Here is a 14,365-nt window from a genome sequence, read left to right as displayed (position 1 = left end):
AACTTCATTAATAAAACCAAATGATTTGGACACCCTGTCCGGTCCCGTCAAACATATGCACTATTCTCTGTCATGAAGCTCTCGTTAATTTGATGGAATGCTTTTTGGGGGAGGCTTTTCATGCCCTGAGTGCCCAAGGTGTTTGTTCATCTGACAGCGTGCACACAAAAAAACATGCCATACAAATTTTTTTCGTGAAGCACTGAATGTTTGCAGATTTTTTCAAGAAAAAAAAAATAGTTATGCTGATGTGGGACATTTTGTTATGGTTTTATTTTTGTCCTCCTGATAATTTGATCTTCGGTTAATTCGGACATTTTCTCCAGTCCCATGAAATCTGAATCAGACTTAGTCAGGCGCTAGTGCAAAGGGTAGTTCTAGAATGTTCTCGCCTGTCCTTCTCAAACTTCAGATTTTTTTCTCATAGAACTCCTAAGCACAGTTCCAGGCCTTGTCACCGTCATAAGGGTACCTCTTGAGCAAAAACATGCATGTTGTGGCTCATAATGGAGCTTCATAATACACCTTACAAAGGCAAGCAAAAGTGAGGTCGATGAACTTCAATTCACTCTTAAAGGGACACTGAGGAGAGCACTATTAATATTTTTTTTTATTGTAAAATCTGATAGTTCGGCATGTCATGGCTTTGTTGCCACTTGGCCGGCAGCGAAAGATGCATTTATTTCTAAGAAATTTGGATTCGAAGTTGAAAAAGTTTTTCCCGCCGCTCTGATTCAAACTTGGGGTTCTCCTATGACGACACAGGACTAAGTGACGTGAAACATGACGTGCGCATGACGTACCGCAGACTCCGTGATTTCTGGCGGCCAGCAGTGCGGCCTAACAGCAGCCGAAAAGAAAGCTACCGCCGGCCGCACGTTGAAGGCATCTATCGGCTATTGCGGCCGTCGCTACAGTCGCTTCGATTACGTTTGCACTGGCGTTTTGCCAGCGTTACGATGGATCTCGTTCTCGAAGTCGTCAACGAAGTTCTCGCAAATAGACACCTTTAGCATACCGTGTACCTTGTTACCGCTGGCGGAATACTGGGAGCCCGTCTACCGCCGGAAAACAGGCGCTGATTGGTCCCGATGCTTCAGGAGCGCGCGTAGCTGCCGGGCATGTGGCGCCATCTGGCGACGTCAAGGACATTTGCGCATGCATTGGCTGCGCCTCAGGGATTTGTGGTTTCTCGGGTCCTAGAGTTACTAGAACCATTGGTTCTAGCAACACTGCTTTGTCCTATGACGTCACCACGCTTGTACTTGCGAGTTTGGCCTGTGGCGGCGATACCTTTATTTTGGTTCTTGCTCTTTTCTATGTTACAAACTCTTTGTTGTCAGTATGAGTGGCGTTTTTGTAATCAGGAGCTGGTAATCTGTCGATACAAGCCAACTTCAATTTCTCCTCAGTGTCCCTTTAAGCCACTCTACCTGTTATGTAATTCCTTGGGGCTGGTGGAGTTGAAAGCTGTTGGATCAAGACTAAGTAATATAATATTGGAAGAGTGATTCAGTGTTTGGGTGACGGTTCACAACAGACTTGGAGTGGGAGGTATTGAAGAAGGAGGCTATTGTTCTTGATAATCTCGAAGCTTCAGAAAGCGAGGGGGGCAGCTTTAATACGTTAACGTCTAGCCTTGTGTTTGCATTGGCTGACCCATAGCCTACGTCATCTTTTTCCTTTGCTATTCTCAACAGCTTTGGCATATGCCGACGGGCCGTCTTTGCGGCATTTACACGGACAACACTGATGGAGTAACAACGGTCACAGTCTCTGGTCACAGGTAAGCTCGCTTTCCCCTTATTGGTGGTACCCTACTGTTGAAGGTGCTGTGGGTCGTTTTTTTCTGTGAGTCAGTGAGAACCGCTGAGTTTTTTTAGTGAAAGTGAGTTTTAGTGTAAAGCACGTCTTTCTATCTGACTCTTGTCAAATCTTCTGCGATAAAAAAAAAAATGACCCACATGTTAAGCAGTCATTACCAAACGTGTTTTATTACTTACGCCTAGAGCCTACAATAGTGAGCAGCTGATGAAACTGGGTAAAATTAAAGTTAATGGCTACATTTAGAAAATGAGTTCTGTTATAATTTTTTTGCATGTTCAATAATTCAGAAGAAATGGGAAGAAAAGGACACCTCACCACTGGTGAGGATTGAACCTGCGATATACGCATGCCATGTGCAGCACCGCGCTATTTGAGCCAGTCTACCTTTTAGGGCATACGCATACCGTAGAATCTGCGTACGAACCTCACGATACGAATCTCAATGCTCATATCATGCAGAGAACCAACAAAATCTGTTTGCAGAAGCATGGGAAATGGATTCATGCAGCTCTTTTCACGGATGACAGAATTTATTTACGGCTGCACGACTACCGCTCTTTACCCGTGATGGCGATTGCCACTTCAGCTATGTAGATGACGTCTGGGTCATGTGCTACCTGTCACTTGCGATGTCAGTGATGTGCAGACCGCACGTCAGTGCTCAAGGGTGCACTCGCGGCTCACGAGACATGCAGGAGAGTGTTCGGAACATCCGAAATACTGCATATTGTATATGATGCGCTCCTGCCAGGGAATTTCGCAAATTCATATCATCCCGAAATTTATATCAACTGTGATCGTATCGTTGAGGTTCTACTGTATAAACATGATTACCTTATTTGCCCAGACATGACACGACCGCGATTGCCGTGCGAGGGCTGACAAAAAAAAAAGCACATGAATGCAACCTTAGGTCGCTTTTGCGCACATGAAGCGAGGGAAAAAAAAGAAGTCGGCGAATGTATTGCGAGGAGCAAAGTCTCAATATACTGAAAATTTGATCGCAGTTTACGGAAAAAGTACTTCGAAAATTGGCTCTCCGTGTCCCGTCTGCATGGGGAGGCGAGTTAGGCCACCTTCGATCCATAACAAAGTACGGAAAGGTTTCATGCATCCCCTGTTTTTCAAGAAGATCATAAGAAGGGTTGTCAGAAAAGGCTGATAAGCACGGAGTACTGCTTACATCTTTACATCTTGCATGTTCTAGCACGCTCTCCATGGGACGAATCATCGAATTTGTGCTTGATGTGTACCATCCCTGGTGATGAGCTCCTTACTGTAGTGTCACTGGTGCGATATGTGATGCACTGTGCCTGCTACTTTATCTGAATGTTAGTTGTCCTACATGACATAACACTTTCGTTTTTTTTTTTTTTTTTTCATTTCCGGATGGTGGAGATTGACCTTATGACACATAAGCCGACATGCAAGTTAATAGGGGTAGTGTGGCTTTGTCTTTATAATATTCAGCTGCTGTAACATGAGGGCTGACCTTTCACTTCTATTTTCGGTAAAAAGCTCGCGTTACGTTCCAATAAATAATGTGTATATTGTGGGGATTTAATGAGACAGCCAGCTTTATTCACACACAGATTGGGACATTTGCTCATACTTGATCCCAGGGTTAATTGGAGAGACATGGGAGAGGCCTTTGTCCTGCAGTGGGCACATTTAGGCTGCTGATGATGATCCCAGGGGGCACCTGTAATGGCATCTATCTTGTGTGTGCAGCAGACAACCGATGCACAGGGCCATGAGCACCACACATGGTGCTCTTTCTCCCCTATGACATAATGTCACACGTATGAACACTGCCAGGAGGGCAACATTCTGGCCACCTTTCTCATGCCCTGGCATTTCACCCCACTGTGAGGGCCATTCATCCCCACACATCTCAAAATGTGCTTAGCCCGCTAAGAGGACTGTAGCTTATGGATGCTGGCAACACTGCTTCGGCTCAAGATCTTGTTGTTGAGGCAAGCTGCTGATTGGCACACTGAGCCTGCAGGTACTTGCAGCCTGGAAGTCTTCCTGAGAGCTTTTCACTGGATGGCATACTGTGAGAGCCATGCCAGTGCACAAAGTGTACATTTTGACATATCCGCAAAATTTTACTCTCTTCATACCACTAGCAGTCACGTCTACGAGTTCATATAGAAAAATGTGAACTCACGTAACAGTGCTTGTTCAAATCGCAGCTTGTTGCAGTGTTTCCTTCATTGTACTGGTAGTTGGCACAATAAAGCACTGTCTATAAAAAAAGCAGTATGTTAATGTTAGGAATTGGTCTGCTTGATATACTTGGCTCTATTGTTTGTTGATTTTGATATGTAGGTTCGTGGCTTATTTGTGCAGAATCATCACATCAAGAATAAGCGGCATTTTGGAGTGCTGGCACCTGGAGATGTACTGTGATCGGCGATCATCTGATGCAGCAGGTAAAAGCTGTGTGCATCTTTTTTTTTGGGGGGGGGGGGGGAGGGGGGACGATAATAAACAGTGGCATGAGAATGTAATGCAGAGTATCAAGGGGATGTTGGCAGCCATTGGAGGCTGACATAAGTTGTCATGCGTGCATATTTTAATTGTACAAAGACATCGAAGCAGGGCCAGATTTTATTGCCTAGATGTTGAATTCAATTTGAACATTTAATTGTTCTGAATTCACCTTGAATTTAATTTGCAGAATTGGATACTTTTGAATAGATGAAAGCAGAGCTGAAACACTTGCTTGTTTGGTTACAATGCCGAACTCATATTTCTCACATTGTACACCAAAGTCTGTCTGATAGGCTGTGCAGCTCAACTAAGAGGCTAACGCATCAACATTAGTTCAGGTTGAACAGTGGAATTATTTTCCTTCTGTATTTGTTTCATATCAAACAAAAATGTTTCTTTAGTTATACTATGTGCAGTTAAAGCTTGTTAATTTGAACTTACTGATTTGAATTTTTGGATAATCTGCACTGTAAAACTTTGCCTTTTAATGCGCAGGGATGGGAGCATTTGCATGCCTCAGGTAAAGCCGCCTCTTCAATGCCAAAAAGCCTATCTGCATGCAATCTCAGAACTCATTTTTGGAGAATGAAAACGGGTGCTTTTATAACGCGCGGGGAAAAGAACTTTGAAAGAATTTTTGAAAGCCAGAGTAGCAGACGCGCTTATTACTATGTGAATGCATCAATTGCGCGAGATTTTCGATTATACAACGCCCGGATTATACGATGCTTTCACACGGTCCTCTGAAAGTCGTATAATCAAGGTTTTACTGTATTGTGGAATATGGTTGTTGCAAGTATTTCTAATATGTCACATCTCGGGGTTCTTGGGTTTCCCCTCTGCGAATGAATTTGCTTTTACTTGCCTCACTGTTCGTTTTTTCTCTCAGCCATGCCCCTCTTTATTCCAGCTTGGGAGAGTGCAGATGTGCAGGCCAAACTGGTGTGGGTGAACAGTGTCCGTGCCCACACTCAGCCCATCTCAGTTGTCTGCGTCGAAGGGGGCCAGATAGTCACTGGCAGCCTGGATCGCCTGCTCAAGGTTAGCCATTTGTTTCATCTCTCCAGCTCATCTGGTAGTACATGAATGGTTTATTGTACCAGTGCATGGCTGGATATTGATTGTGCTAGCTTGAGAGGATACTGAGATGAATCTTCCAATAATAAAGCGAAGGGCCTTGGCTGCTCAATCCATCTATGGGCTAAAACCATTCTGATAGCTTGGTCACATGGTTTTTTTTCTGCAAAAATAAAGGTAGATTAGGTACTCGTGGTCTACTTATGTCTCAGAACAAAGCTAAAACCAAAAACGGACCTCTTGGAATAACTGCTTCAGCTTGTCAGGTCTGCATACTTGATGGGCTTCGAGCTTACTGAAATGCGATCGGCCTTGTAGAGACCAGTTATGTTTAGAGATGCAAGTTAACTGGACCAAATGCCCACTTTTTTGTTACCCTGTAATCCCTTTTACTGACATTGCTATTTGTTGGCATCCTTGAATGCTCCAGGTGCCTGTGACAAACTGTGTCTTGAAACAAAGCTCATAATCTTTTTGCATTGATTGAGTTGTTTTTCAGTTTCCCCGTAATCACTGGTGCTTGTTTGTTTGTGGGTGGATCTTGCAGGTGTTCCGCTGCGACACAGCCATGTGTGTGTACACTCTGCACGGTCATTCTGGGGGCATCTCTGCCATCCATGTTGAAAAGGTGCAGTCTTCTCCTGCTTTAATCAGTCTGTTACTACTCTACGCATTGGAATGCATTGGAGTGAAGTGAAGTAATTAAGGGGGGACGCGGGATTCAGGTCGCAAGAATGTTAAAAAAGAAAGTGATTTTAGAAAACACCGAATGTGGTATCTATAAGGTTTTTAATCACATCTAAAATTTAATCAAAAATTTGCACTGGAGACAGCACAGAAGTGACTTTAAAAAATGTTATTGGGACCGTAGGCAGCAAAAATTATGTCTGCTTATGCAGCTTCAGTGCCAATTTTCTCAAAAGTGTTTTTTTGGCCTGACTTCTCTGCATGCAGGAAGTGTAGCATCACAGTGGCTTCATGGATTTTCATGCGATTATTCATGCATTATGTTCCTTGTTAAACTTAACACATATCATCATCTAACCTTGTGTTTGGCGCATGATAGCCATAGTTGCTTATGCGTCATAAAACCCCATATAACTAACTAACTGTTCCTTGTTAAGTTCTTCATGCAGTGACGTTCTTAGATTTTTTGATTACTTTCCTAATTTTTTACTCTGCAACTACCTTGATGTGATGATCATGAGTGTATTATGCAAGCATGGCTATATTGTTCTGTGTAGAAAAGAAATCAGACTTATAAAAATATTTCGAGAATGTTGCTGCGTGAACCATTCCGTTGGCTAAAATTTTAAAGCAACTGCAGGCTCCTACCATGTTTTGTTGTCATATCAGGCTTTCTGCAAGTTTGGTATAGCAATGAAGCTCATAAAAATTTGGAATGACGAAACTGCTGAAGATATATTAGTGAAATTTTGTATTTAATCATTTTGTACAATTCTCAAAAAGGCTGCCAAATTTCCTCGCTCTATGCCAGAATAAAGAAAAAAGTTCACTTCCAATCCCTGCTTCCCCCCCTTAAGCTGAAATCTGGTTGCTAAAGCCGTCAGTTCTATGTATTGTGTTCTAGCCTCTCACTCTTCAAGTACTCATAGCCCTCTTGTACAGGTACTTTCAAATGCCTTCATATGAGCAGCAATTCAGCTTTCCAACCGAGGTTAAACTGAATGCCAGTAAGCTGCAGTTACACGACACACTTGGTGAAACTCAGTTCAACCTCCGGATCACGGGACCCCGCCACGTGCGAGCAATATATGAACAAAAATATGCTTGCACTTTGGTATATGCAATTTTAACTTTTAATTCCACACATTATATTATTGAATTTATTTGGTTTATTTGCTTTGTTATGCTACTTCACGTGTTTGCATGCATGCACTCATGCAATCAGTGAAAGCTCTAGATTTAGGCTTAAACTAGCCACGACAAAAACTTTTGACAGATTTGAAGACATACGGCAGTGAGAAATTTCACTGACTCGTCCAGTGCAGCAAGTCCATCGACCACCGTCATGTCAGTTGACCGTTGAGCTGGAACTCCTTACCTCAAATGAACTGAACTGTCTGAGATTTCGATAATAGTTGGTGCTGCCATGTTACAGCAGTATCAGCCGTTCAATTCAACTAACAGTCAACTGAACTGCTGTTGAAAACACCTGTGGAACAGGGAATTCACTTTCTTTAAGACCTACTGAAAAGCTGTCACAGTCAGTAAGTTCATGTCATATGTGAATTGAGTTAGCCCATTTTATAATGTTTTGTATCAGTGCTGTGAAATGTTTCCCTGAGTTACACTCTCGCAGTGCTCTCTGAGCTGCATGTGCGGATGATGGTTTGTGGAAGGTATCAGTTGCCAATCACGCACATACATAGACTGCGAAGTTTGGTGTGATCACTCTGGCAACCCTGTCGACTAGAAAGCACTTTGTGTAAATCGAGCATAAAACTGCAAAAACTCGACATGCTTTTGTCGATGCTAACACCAGATCAAATTTCTTTACTCCTAGCAGTTTCTGTGTAGCGCATTGAGTTCTTCAACTTATGCTAGAGTTGTGGGTCATTGCAACATTTAAAGAAATATTACGTAGTACAGGCCTGAAGGTGCAGTAGGTTACTTTCAACGAAAGACCTGTCAATTGGTATTACGCCCCTTATCTCATCATCAGCAAAGTCTTGCCCACTGCTTGGCTGTCCTAGTGCTTTCCAGGTACTGGTGTCTGGCTCCAGCTCACAACTACCGTATCCCTCTATATTTCCTAATGGCATGTAGAGGGAATCCTTCCTCACTCTTCAGCGGTTTTATCCTTGAATACACAAGTAATAGAAACATTTGACAAAAGTTATGCTACTATCTTCACCAGTAGTGGTACCCACATTGCAGGAATCTTAAGACCCTGTATGTGAATGTAAAGTATGTGAATTAAAATTCACATACTTTAGTAATTTCTGGGTGTATAATAATGATAAAACTGTGCACAAATACTCAAGTGCATACAAAAAGTGGAAAGTGAAATTCAGCACTTCCATTACTTGCCATTGTAATAGTACGGCCACAGACATTTCAAGGTGCTTTACAACTGGCTCTTGCAGTGAGAAGGTCTTTGAGGTCTCATACATCCCTAGAGCCTGCTTCGATGAACATTTTGGAAAAAACGGTTTTTGCAGCAATGGGAGGAATTCATTTGCTTCTGCTGCTTGAAAACCATTCATTTTTTTTTTAAGCAGTCTACATCTTATGTTTACACTTGGCATTATGGGGTTAACTTGGGAGCTGGAGCGTAAATCACTGTTCGGTGCACTTTGCGCCTGGAGAGAGCAAGGTGTGGTGACCAGCATGGAATGTGTCGTGCAGCCGGGTGCTTCATCGGCAGTGAGCGGCTGCCAGGATGGCCTGGTGTGCGTGTGGGACCTGATGACGGGCACGTGTGCCTACAGCCTCACAGCGCACAGGGGTGCTGTCATGGCGTTGCGCACCACCCGCCTCTACCTGCTCAGCCTCGGGGCAGACTCACGGCTTCGCATCTGGGAGAAGAGCCAGGGACACCTGCTCCACACCCTGTACCAGGTGAGAGCCACTGCAGCTGTGGGGTGAAGCTGCCGGTCTCAGCTGTCAGTGAAATGGATGTGAGGAGCTTTTATAGCTCACTCACAGGCTGGAAATAAATATGAGGAGCTACTAACAGCAATGCTGCAGCTGCCACATGCCCATGCCACTGCACTCCAGGAGAAGTAGTCATCCGAAGGGTCATTGTGTGATTAGTGAAAAAAAATAAAAGAAGGGAATTCAAAAAACTTGAGGCTACTGCTGCTGTACAGCAGCTGCAGGTGGTGATGCTGATGATGATAGTACTTTCTCTGCCATTCAGTTCTGCCTGGTGCTGTAGGAGAATTGACACCAGCCAGCTTAGCCGTGCACAGCTCTGATAAATGAGGTTTGCCGCTGCCGACAAACAAAAGTTTAATGGGATCCTGCAGGCAGTCCCAATTCTGTGACTTTCAGGAATAAAGGTGAACTGAGGATCCTGCAAGCAGTCCTAGTTGTTTGGCTTTCAGGAATAAAGATAAACCGAGGGCAAATTGAGGTTGGCCTGTACTGATAGATTACAGCATCTAATGTCAAAGATGTTACTTGCATGGAAAATGGGAGTTTCTTTATAAGCTGAAAAAGCCAAGAAATGAAATATATGGGTGTGACTATCACCGGGTGATCTCACAAGTAAACCGTGTTGTGTTGGCACAGTGTTTTCCTGCGGATTTCAGAGGCTAGCCTGCACTGCTATTCACTTCAAAATGGAGGTTGCTGATTCCTTGTCGGCGTAAATGCCATGTTTGAATCGACTGGTGGATAAGTTTTTAAATTCAATTTTCTCAGCAATACTAAATACACTGCCGTGCAAACGACTTATGGAGAAAGAGCCTTAGAATTAATTTTAGGCTGGTTGTACAACTTGCAAACTTGTAATACGAAAAATCAGTGCTAGCTGACATGCAACAATGATTCTGCACAGAAAGATCTCCCCCCTCGGTGAGCACGGATGAATATGAATGCAAGCACACCTTTTCAGGGAACCTTCACTGTTATGTTTTATAAAAGTTAGTTTTATAAAACTATTATGTTTTATAAAAGTTAGTTTTATAAAACTATTATGTTTTATAAAAGAGCCGCAAGGTAAGGGCTGTGTGCATTGGATGGTTACATGATTCTTTCCCTTAAGGTGGCTTCTCTTGCGGTTTGTTCATGCTTGATGCCTCCCTGCCCCTCTCCTTCCGGTCACATTCGGCTACAGGGATGCTCTTTGACAACTGTGACTAAACAAACACGCTTTGCCCGGGAACCCACTTGTTAGCAGCTAGCTTGTGTAACTGGATGGATTTGTCCTCACTGTCCCTTTAAGTCAAAAATATTGAGTGAATGATAAGTGCCTTTGTGTCCATTTCCTCAAGACATTGCTGTGCGAACTTTTAGAGTGCAAGATCTGCACTTCTAATTGTAGCAGCGAGGTAAGTTGCTGTTAATCTGAGCATTTCAACCATGCACATTCTGCAGCCTGTGGAAACTGAGCAAATGGCTCTTGGGCCTACTTTTTCTTTTCATGCTTTCCATTCAGTAGTCTGACCCATGCCCTCGTGCACAGGTGCCTTTGGCACGACTTACGACTATGAGTTTTAAGTGTGCTGGTGTCATTATGTTGCAGAAGTGAGCCGGTTATAGCTTGTGGTAGCGTTCTTTCATAGCCTTAAGACACTTTAGGTTGCTGTTAAATTTACTAGCTGCAGGGCTAACGCAGTGACAGCAGAGTTGTGTGCATTGAAATCTAACCTTCCTTTCCTGAACCTTTTTTGTCTTCACAGGCAAACACCCTTTGCAACACTATGGCACTTCTGTCAGAAACCATTGTTGTCACAGCCAAGGAAGTAAGTACAAAACCATCTTCAAATAAAGCCAGCTGTTGGCTGAAATTCTCAGTGTTCCGGATTGCCTCTGTCCTCCTTTCTTTTCTTTTTGTTAGTTTGCAAAAAATTTGAAAAGTTGCTAGAGGATTTGGCAGAGGGCTCATATATGCCAATCGTGGTAGTTGCTGCCAAGGGTGTCCTAAGAGTGTGTTTGGACGTAGCAACAGGAAAGCTCAGACACTCAGAACAAGCAGATGAAGGAAGCACCCGGGTAGTGTAGTACAATCTCGTTGCTATAGGTCCAGTTTCAGCGGATGTTTGGATAGTACTGACATATCAATCTGTAGAGTTTGGTTGATGTTCTTATCTCTGCCATTGACTTTATGTTGTTTACTGTGGATTCGATGTTAATGTACATTTGGATACCAAATCAGGAGGACAGTAACCTGGTTCACACTTTGTTACAGCAGACTTCTATCCTTATGTGTGCCTTGTTGATGTGTGCCTACAGTGGTGGCCGTTTTATTGTTTGTGTATGTTGCCATGTATGAGTAAGCTCCAAACATATGTCAACTGATCCCAAACTCACAGCCCTTGCTTGCCGAAAAAAGAAAAATAAAGGAGCTTATTTTGAACTTAAGCAGATGCTGCTTCTCCCCCTGCAGCCCTAGCAGATCAAGGAATGATGTCTGCACCATGTTCATAGCTTTGCACAAACCCATGCTCATTCACCCTTCATTCTTCGATTCCCTCTGCAGGCACCAACATTTCTCTGAGCACTCTCGCGACTTGCATACTTTTCGCAGGGTGTTGGCACTGGTTAGGATGTCCTAAGCTATGGTTAACAGCCGTAACAATGTAATCACGAGTCCATCTGTTGGTGCCTAACAGACATCAAGGATGGTAAAATGGTGCACCTTCTGCATTCACGTATTTTCCCCTGACTGATTACCGCAGTGAGCAGCAGCAAAGTCAACCAACTAGCTGCCAATCATCCTGTTGATTCGAATTCCAACGCAGCGCATATGATGCTTGCATGCACGTTGTGCACACTATGCATGCTCCAAAATTTGATGGAATGATGGAAGTGGAAGTGGCCGCCAGTGTGAGCACATCAGGTAGCAGCTACAATACCAGTGGCAGTACTGATTTGCACTCGAGTTAACGAGGTTTTTTGCTCATAGAGCTTCATGCATCCCTCACGCTACTCCCGCAGTTAAGAAGCTCGAAACCCGAAGAAAAACAAGGGCCTTCAATCAGTGCTTTGCATGGCCCACAGGTTATGCCGTGAGCCAACATGTAAGAAGCCTCCACCAGTGCGCTGCAATGTGTGGCCCTCGCCAGAGCTCTGTAGTTGGTTTGATTTCCGACACGCTGTCTCAGCTCCCGGCTTCGAAGCTTGCCGAATTTATGGCAGAGAACCTGGAGAATGCAAACGGGACGTGAATCAAGTTTGTCTCCCTAGGCAACGACGGGTGTGCTAACCTAAGAAGGGGAGACGCAGGAAGAAGCGTGCCTCCAATCCACCTCTCCTCCTCAGATAGCGACGGCCGCCTATCGCAGGCGTGCTCTTCGTGGACCACTTTTCTTGCACTAGAGTGCTGCTACACGGAGCTCTTTTTATTATAATCAAGTTCCCGCTTTGCGTAACGGAGTTTGCTCTACAAAATAACGCTGGACAGGAGGCTTACATTTCTACAATTCACGATCAGTAAGCTAGAAAAATTTCTGTACTTTGCAAAAAAAATTTTATCTGTTTTTACTACTTCAAGTTACTGAAGGCTAAGCTTGCATCTGTTCTGCAACAAAATATTGCCAACTAGTGCAGCTGCAGTGCAGTGGAAGGTATATGGCGTCTTTAGATATTCCAGACGGAAGTGAAAAGCTGCTTTTTCTGCTAATGAGCTTGTGGTACAAGGTATCGACCAGACTTGCTTTGTGAAACTTATAGTCACTGGCCTGCAACATAATCACAATGAGGGATCAGTAAGTACCGAAAACATGAAACCGTGTTCATAAGAGACCTCTCATATAAGTGAAAAAAAAAAACTTCCCTCTTATACTTGTTTATTATATATGGTTTCAACTGTACTTTTATGCACTCTTGAGGTGTGCTACCACCTGCAGGTAGGCTGGAACTGCCTTTCACCCCATAAATAGAGCAAGTAGGCTGACTTCACTGGTAAATTCCAGATTGTCCACCCAACCCCCCCCCCCCCCCCCCCCCCCCTTTCCTTTTAATTTTAGATGGTAGCTTAAAGAAAAAAACGTGGCCTGTGAAGAAGTGATGTGCAAATGTGGCAGCCATGATGGGAGTGTTTTATTCGAGATATTGTCTGCGCAAAGAGCAGGTGTCTTACGAGGAAGTTCAACTCTCACAGTGCAGCATCGTTTGACCAAATATGCATGCCAGCGATGGCCATTGCCTGCTTGCATGGAGGTGCACCTTCATGCATGCATATTACATGCTGACCATGGCATGGCTCAGTTCACTTTAAATCAAAAGCTGTCAGCTGTATAGCTCATTCAAGTTTTGTGTCTTCGGTCAGAACTCTAAAGATTGAGTAAACCAGTTTCATATGTAGCTGTTCACAGCTTGTAGATCACTCTGGTTATAACAGACTCTTGTGTGGTTGTGTTCCAAAGTCTGTTGTAACAGAATTTGGGTTCTGCAGACTTCTTTTTACAGCAGGCCGAAATCTTGGACATTGTCAGCTTCCGTTGTAGTGAGATTATACTCTGGTAGGAAAGAAAAGTGTGAAACAGAAAAAGAATGTTGAGGTGAACAGAAAGGTGGTTGCCAGGTGTTTCTGGGATAGCAGTGAAAATTAGTGCACATATGAGCAGAGTAAATGTTTGGAAGAGTCGAAAATCAAGAAACCATTGCACAACTATAACTGTAGTGTGAGAAAGAACTTTGTGTGCATTTTTTTGTTAGGGGATTAAGTAAGGGTCTATAAAAACATTTTTTTTTTGCATCTTTTGTGCTGGGTGCCAACCCAACCCGTGGTCACATGTTGATGGCCCATCTGCAGGACCACCTGGTGCTGTGGGATCTCAACCAGGGTGAAGCAGTCCAAGTGGTCATGCTCGGTCCGGGAGACTCCGGTGTGGCCGTTCACCAAGTGCACTGCACATCAGACGCAGTGGTGTGTGACTATGGCCACAGCCTGTGCGTGGTCTATTTTCCAGCACTGAGCACCAAGTTTGACTGATGGGACAGAACCAGGGTGGCCACACGCCCTTCTCCAAAGATCTCTCCATGCGAGGCTGGCGCCGGTTACAGGCGGCGGCGGCCACTGACAGGGTGGATAGCTGACAGGTGGTGCTGTCGGTGTATCAACTCAAGCCAACACACGGGACTGTGTGGTCTGCTTACAGCTGCCTCAGTGCCACGTGCCGAGACCTGATTGGCTGCTCATGCTTTCTGCACCCACTTCTGCATCCACATCACCGACAACCCGTTGCATGAGTGTCTTACTCCCAAGCCAGTGACTGTTCACTTCCTTCCAAGTGTATTCGGCGGGACACGCGAGTAGTCACACATG

General features: G+C 44.1%; 1 protein-coding gene across 4 annotated transcripts in view; it reads left to right on the top strand.

Moving 5' to 3' along the window:
- SCAP (SREBP cleavage activating protein) overlaps positions 1 to 14,362 on the top strand; it is a 54,828-nt gene extending 40,466 nt beyond the window's left edge. Inside the window, exons 22-28 of one of the 4 annotated variants that reach the window (XM_089544659.1) lie at positions 1,701 to 1,786; positions 4,183 to 4,265; positions 5,216 to 5,367; positions 5,951 to 6,031; positions 8,776 to 8,988; positions 10,776 to 10,838; positions 13,853 to 14,362. In XM_089544659.1, the coding sequence (XP_089400785.1) occupies positions 1,701 to 1,786; positions 4,183 to 4,265; positions 5,216 to 5,367; positions 5,951 to 6,031; positions 8,776 to 8,988; positions 10,776 to 10,838; positions 13,853 to 14,032 (858 nt within the window). In that variant the 3' untranslated portion in view covers positions 14,033 to 14,362. The remainder of the gene's footprint in view (positions 1 to 1,700; positions 1,787 to 4,182; positions 4,266 to 5,215; positions 5,368 to 5,950; positions 6,032 to 8,775; positions 8,989 to 10,775; positions 10,839 to 13,852) is intronic. The other 3 variants (XM_089544658.1, XM_089544660.1, XM_089544661.1) reach the window with 3 other exon arrangements.
- Positions 14,363 to 14,365: the final 3 nt, after the last annotated feature.

This window comes from Amblyomma mixtum, chromosome 5 (genome assembly GCF_055824585.1).
Source record: "Amblyomma mixtum isolate Tamu chromosome 5, ASM5582458v1, whole genome shotgun sequence".
Taxonomy (NCBI): Eukaryota; Metazoa; Arthropoda; class Arachnida; order Ixodida; family Ixodidae; genus Amblyomma; species Amblyomma mixtum.
The sequence above is the reverse complement of the archived record's forward strand: the minus strand, read 5'-3'. Positions and strand labels throughout refer to the sequence as shown.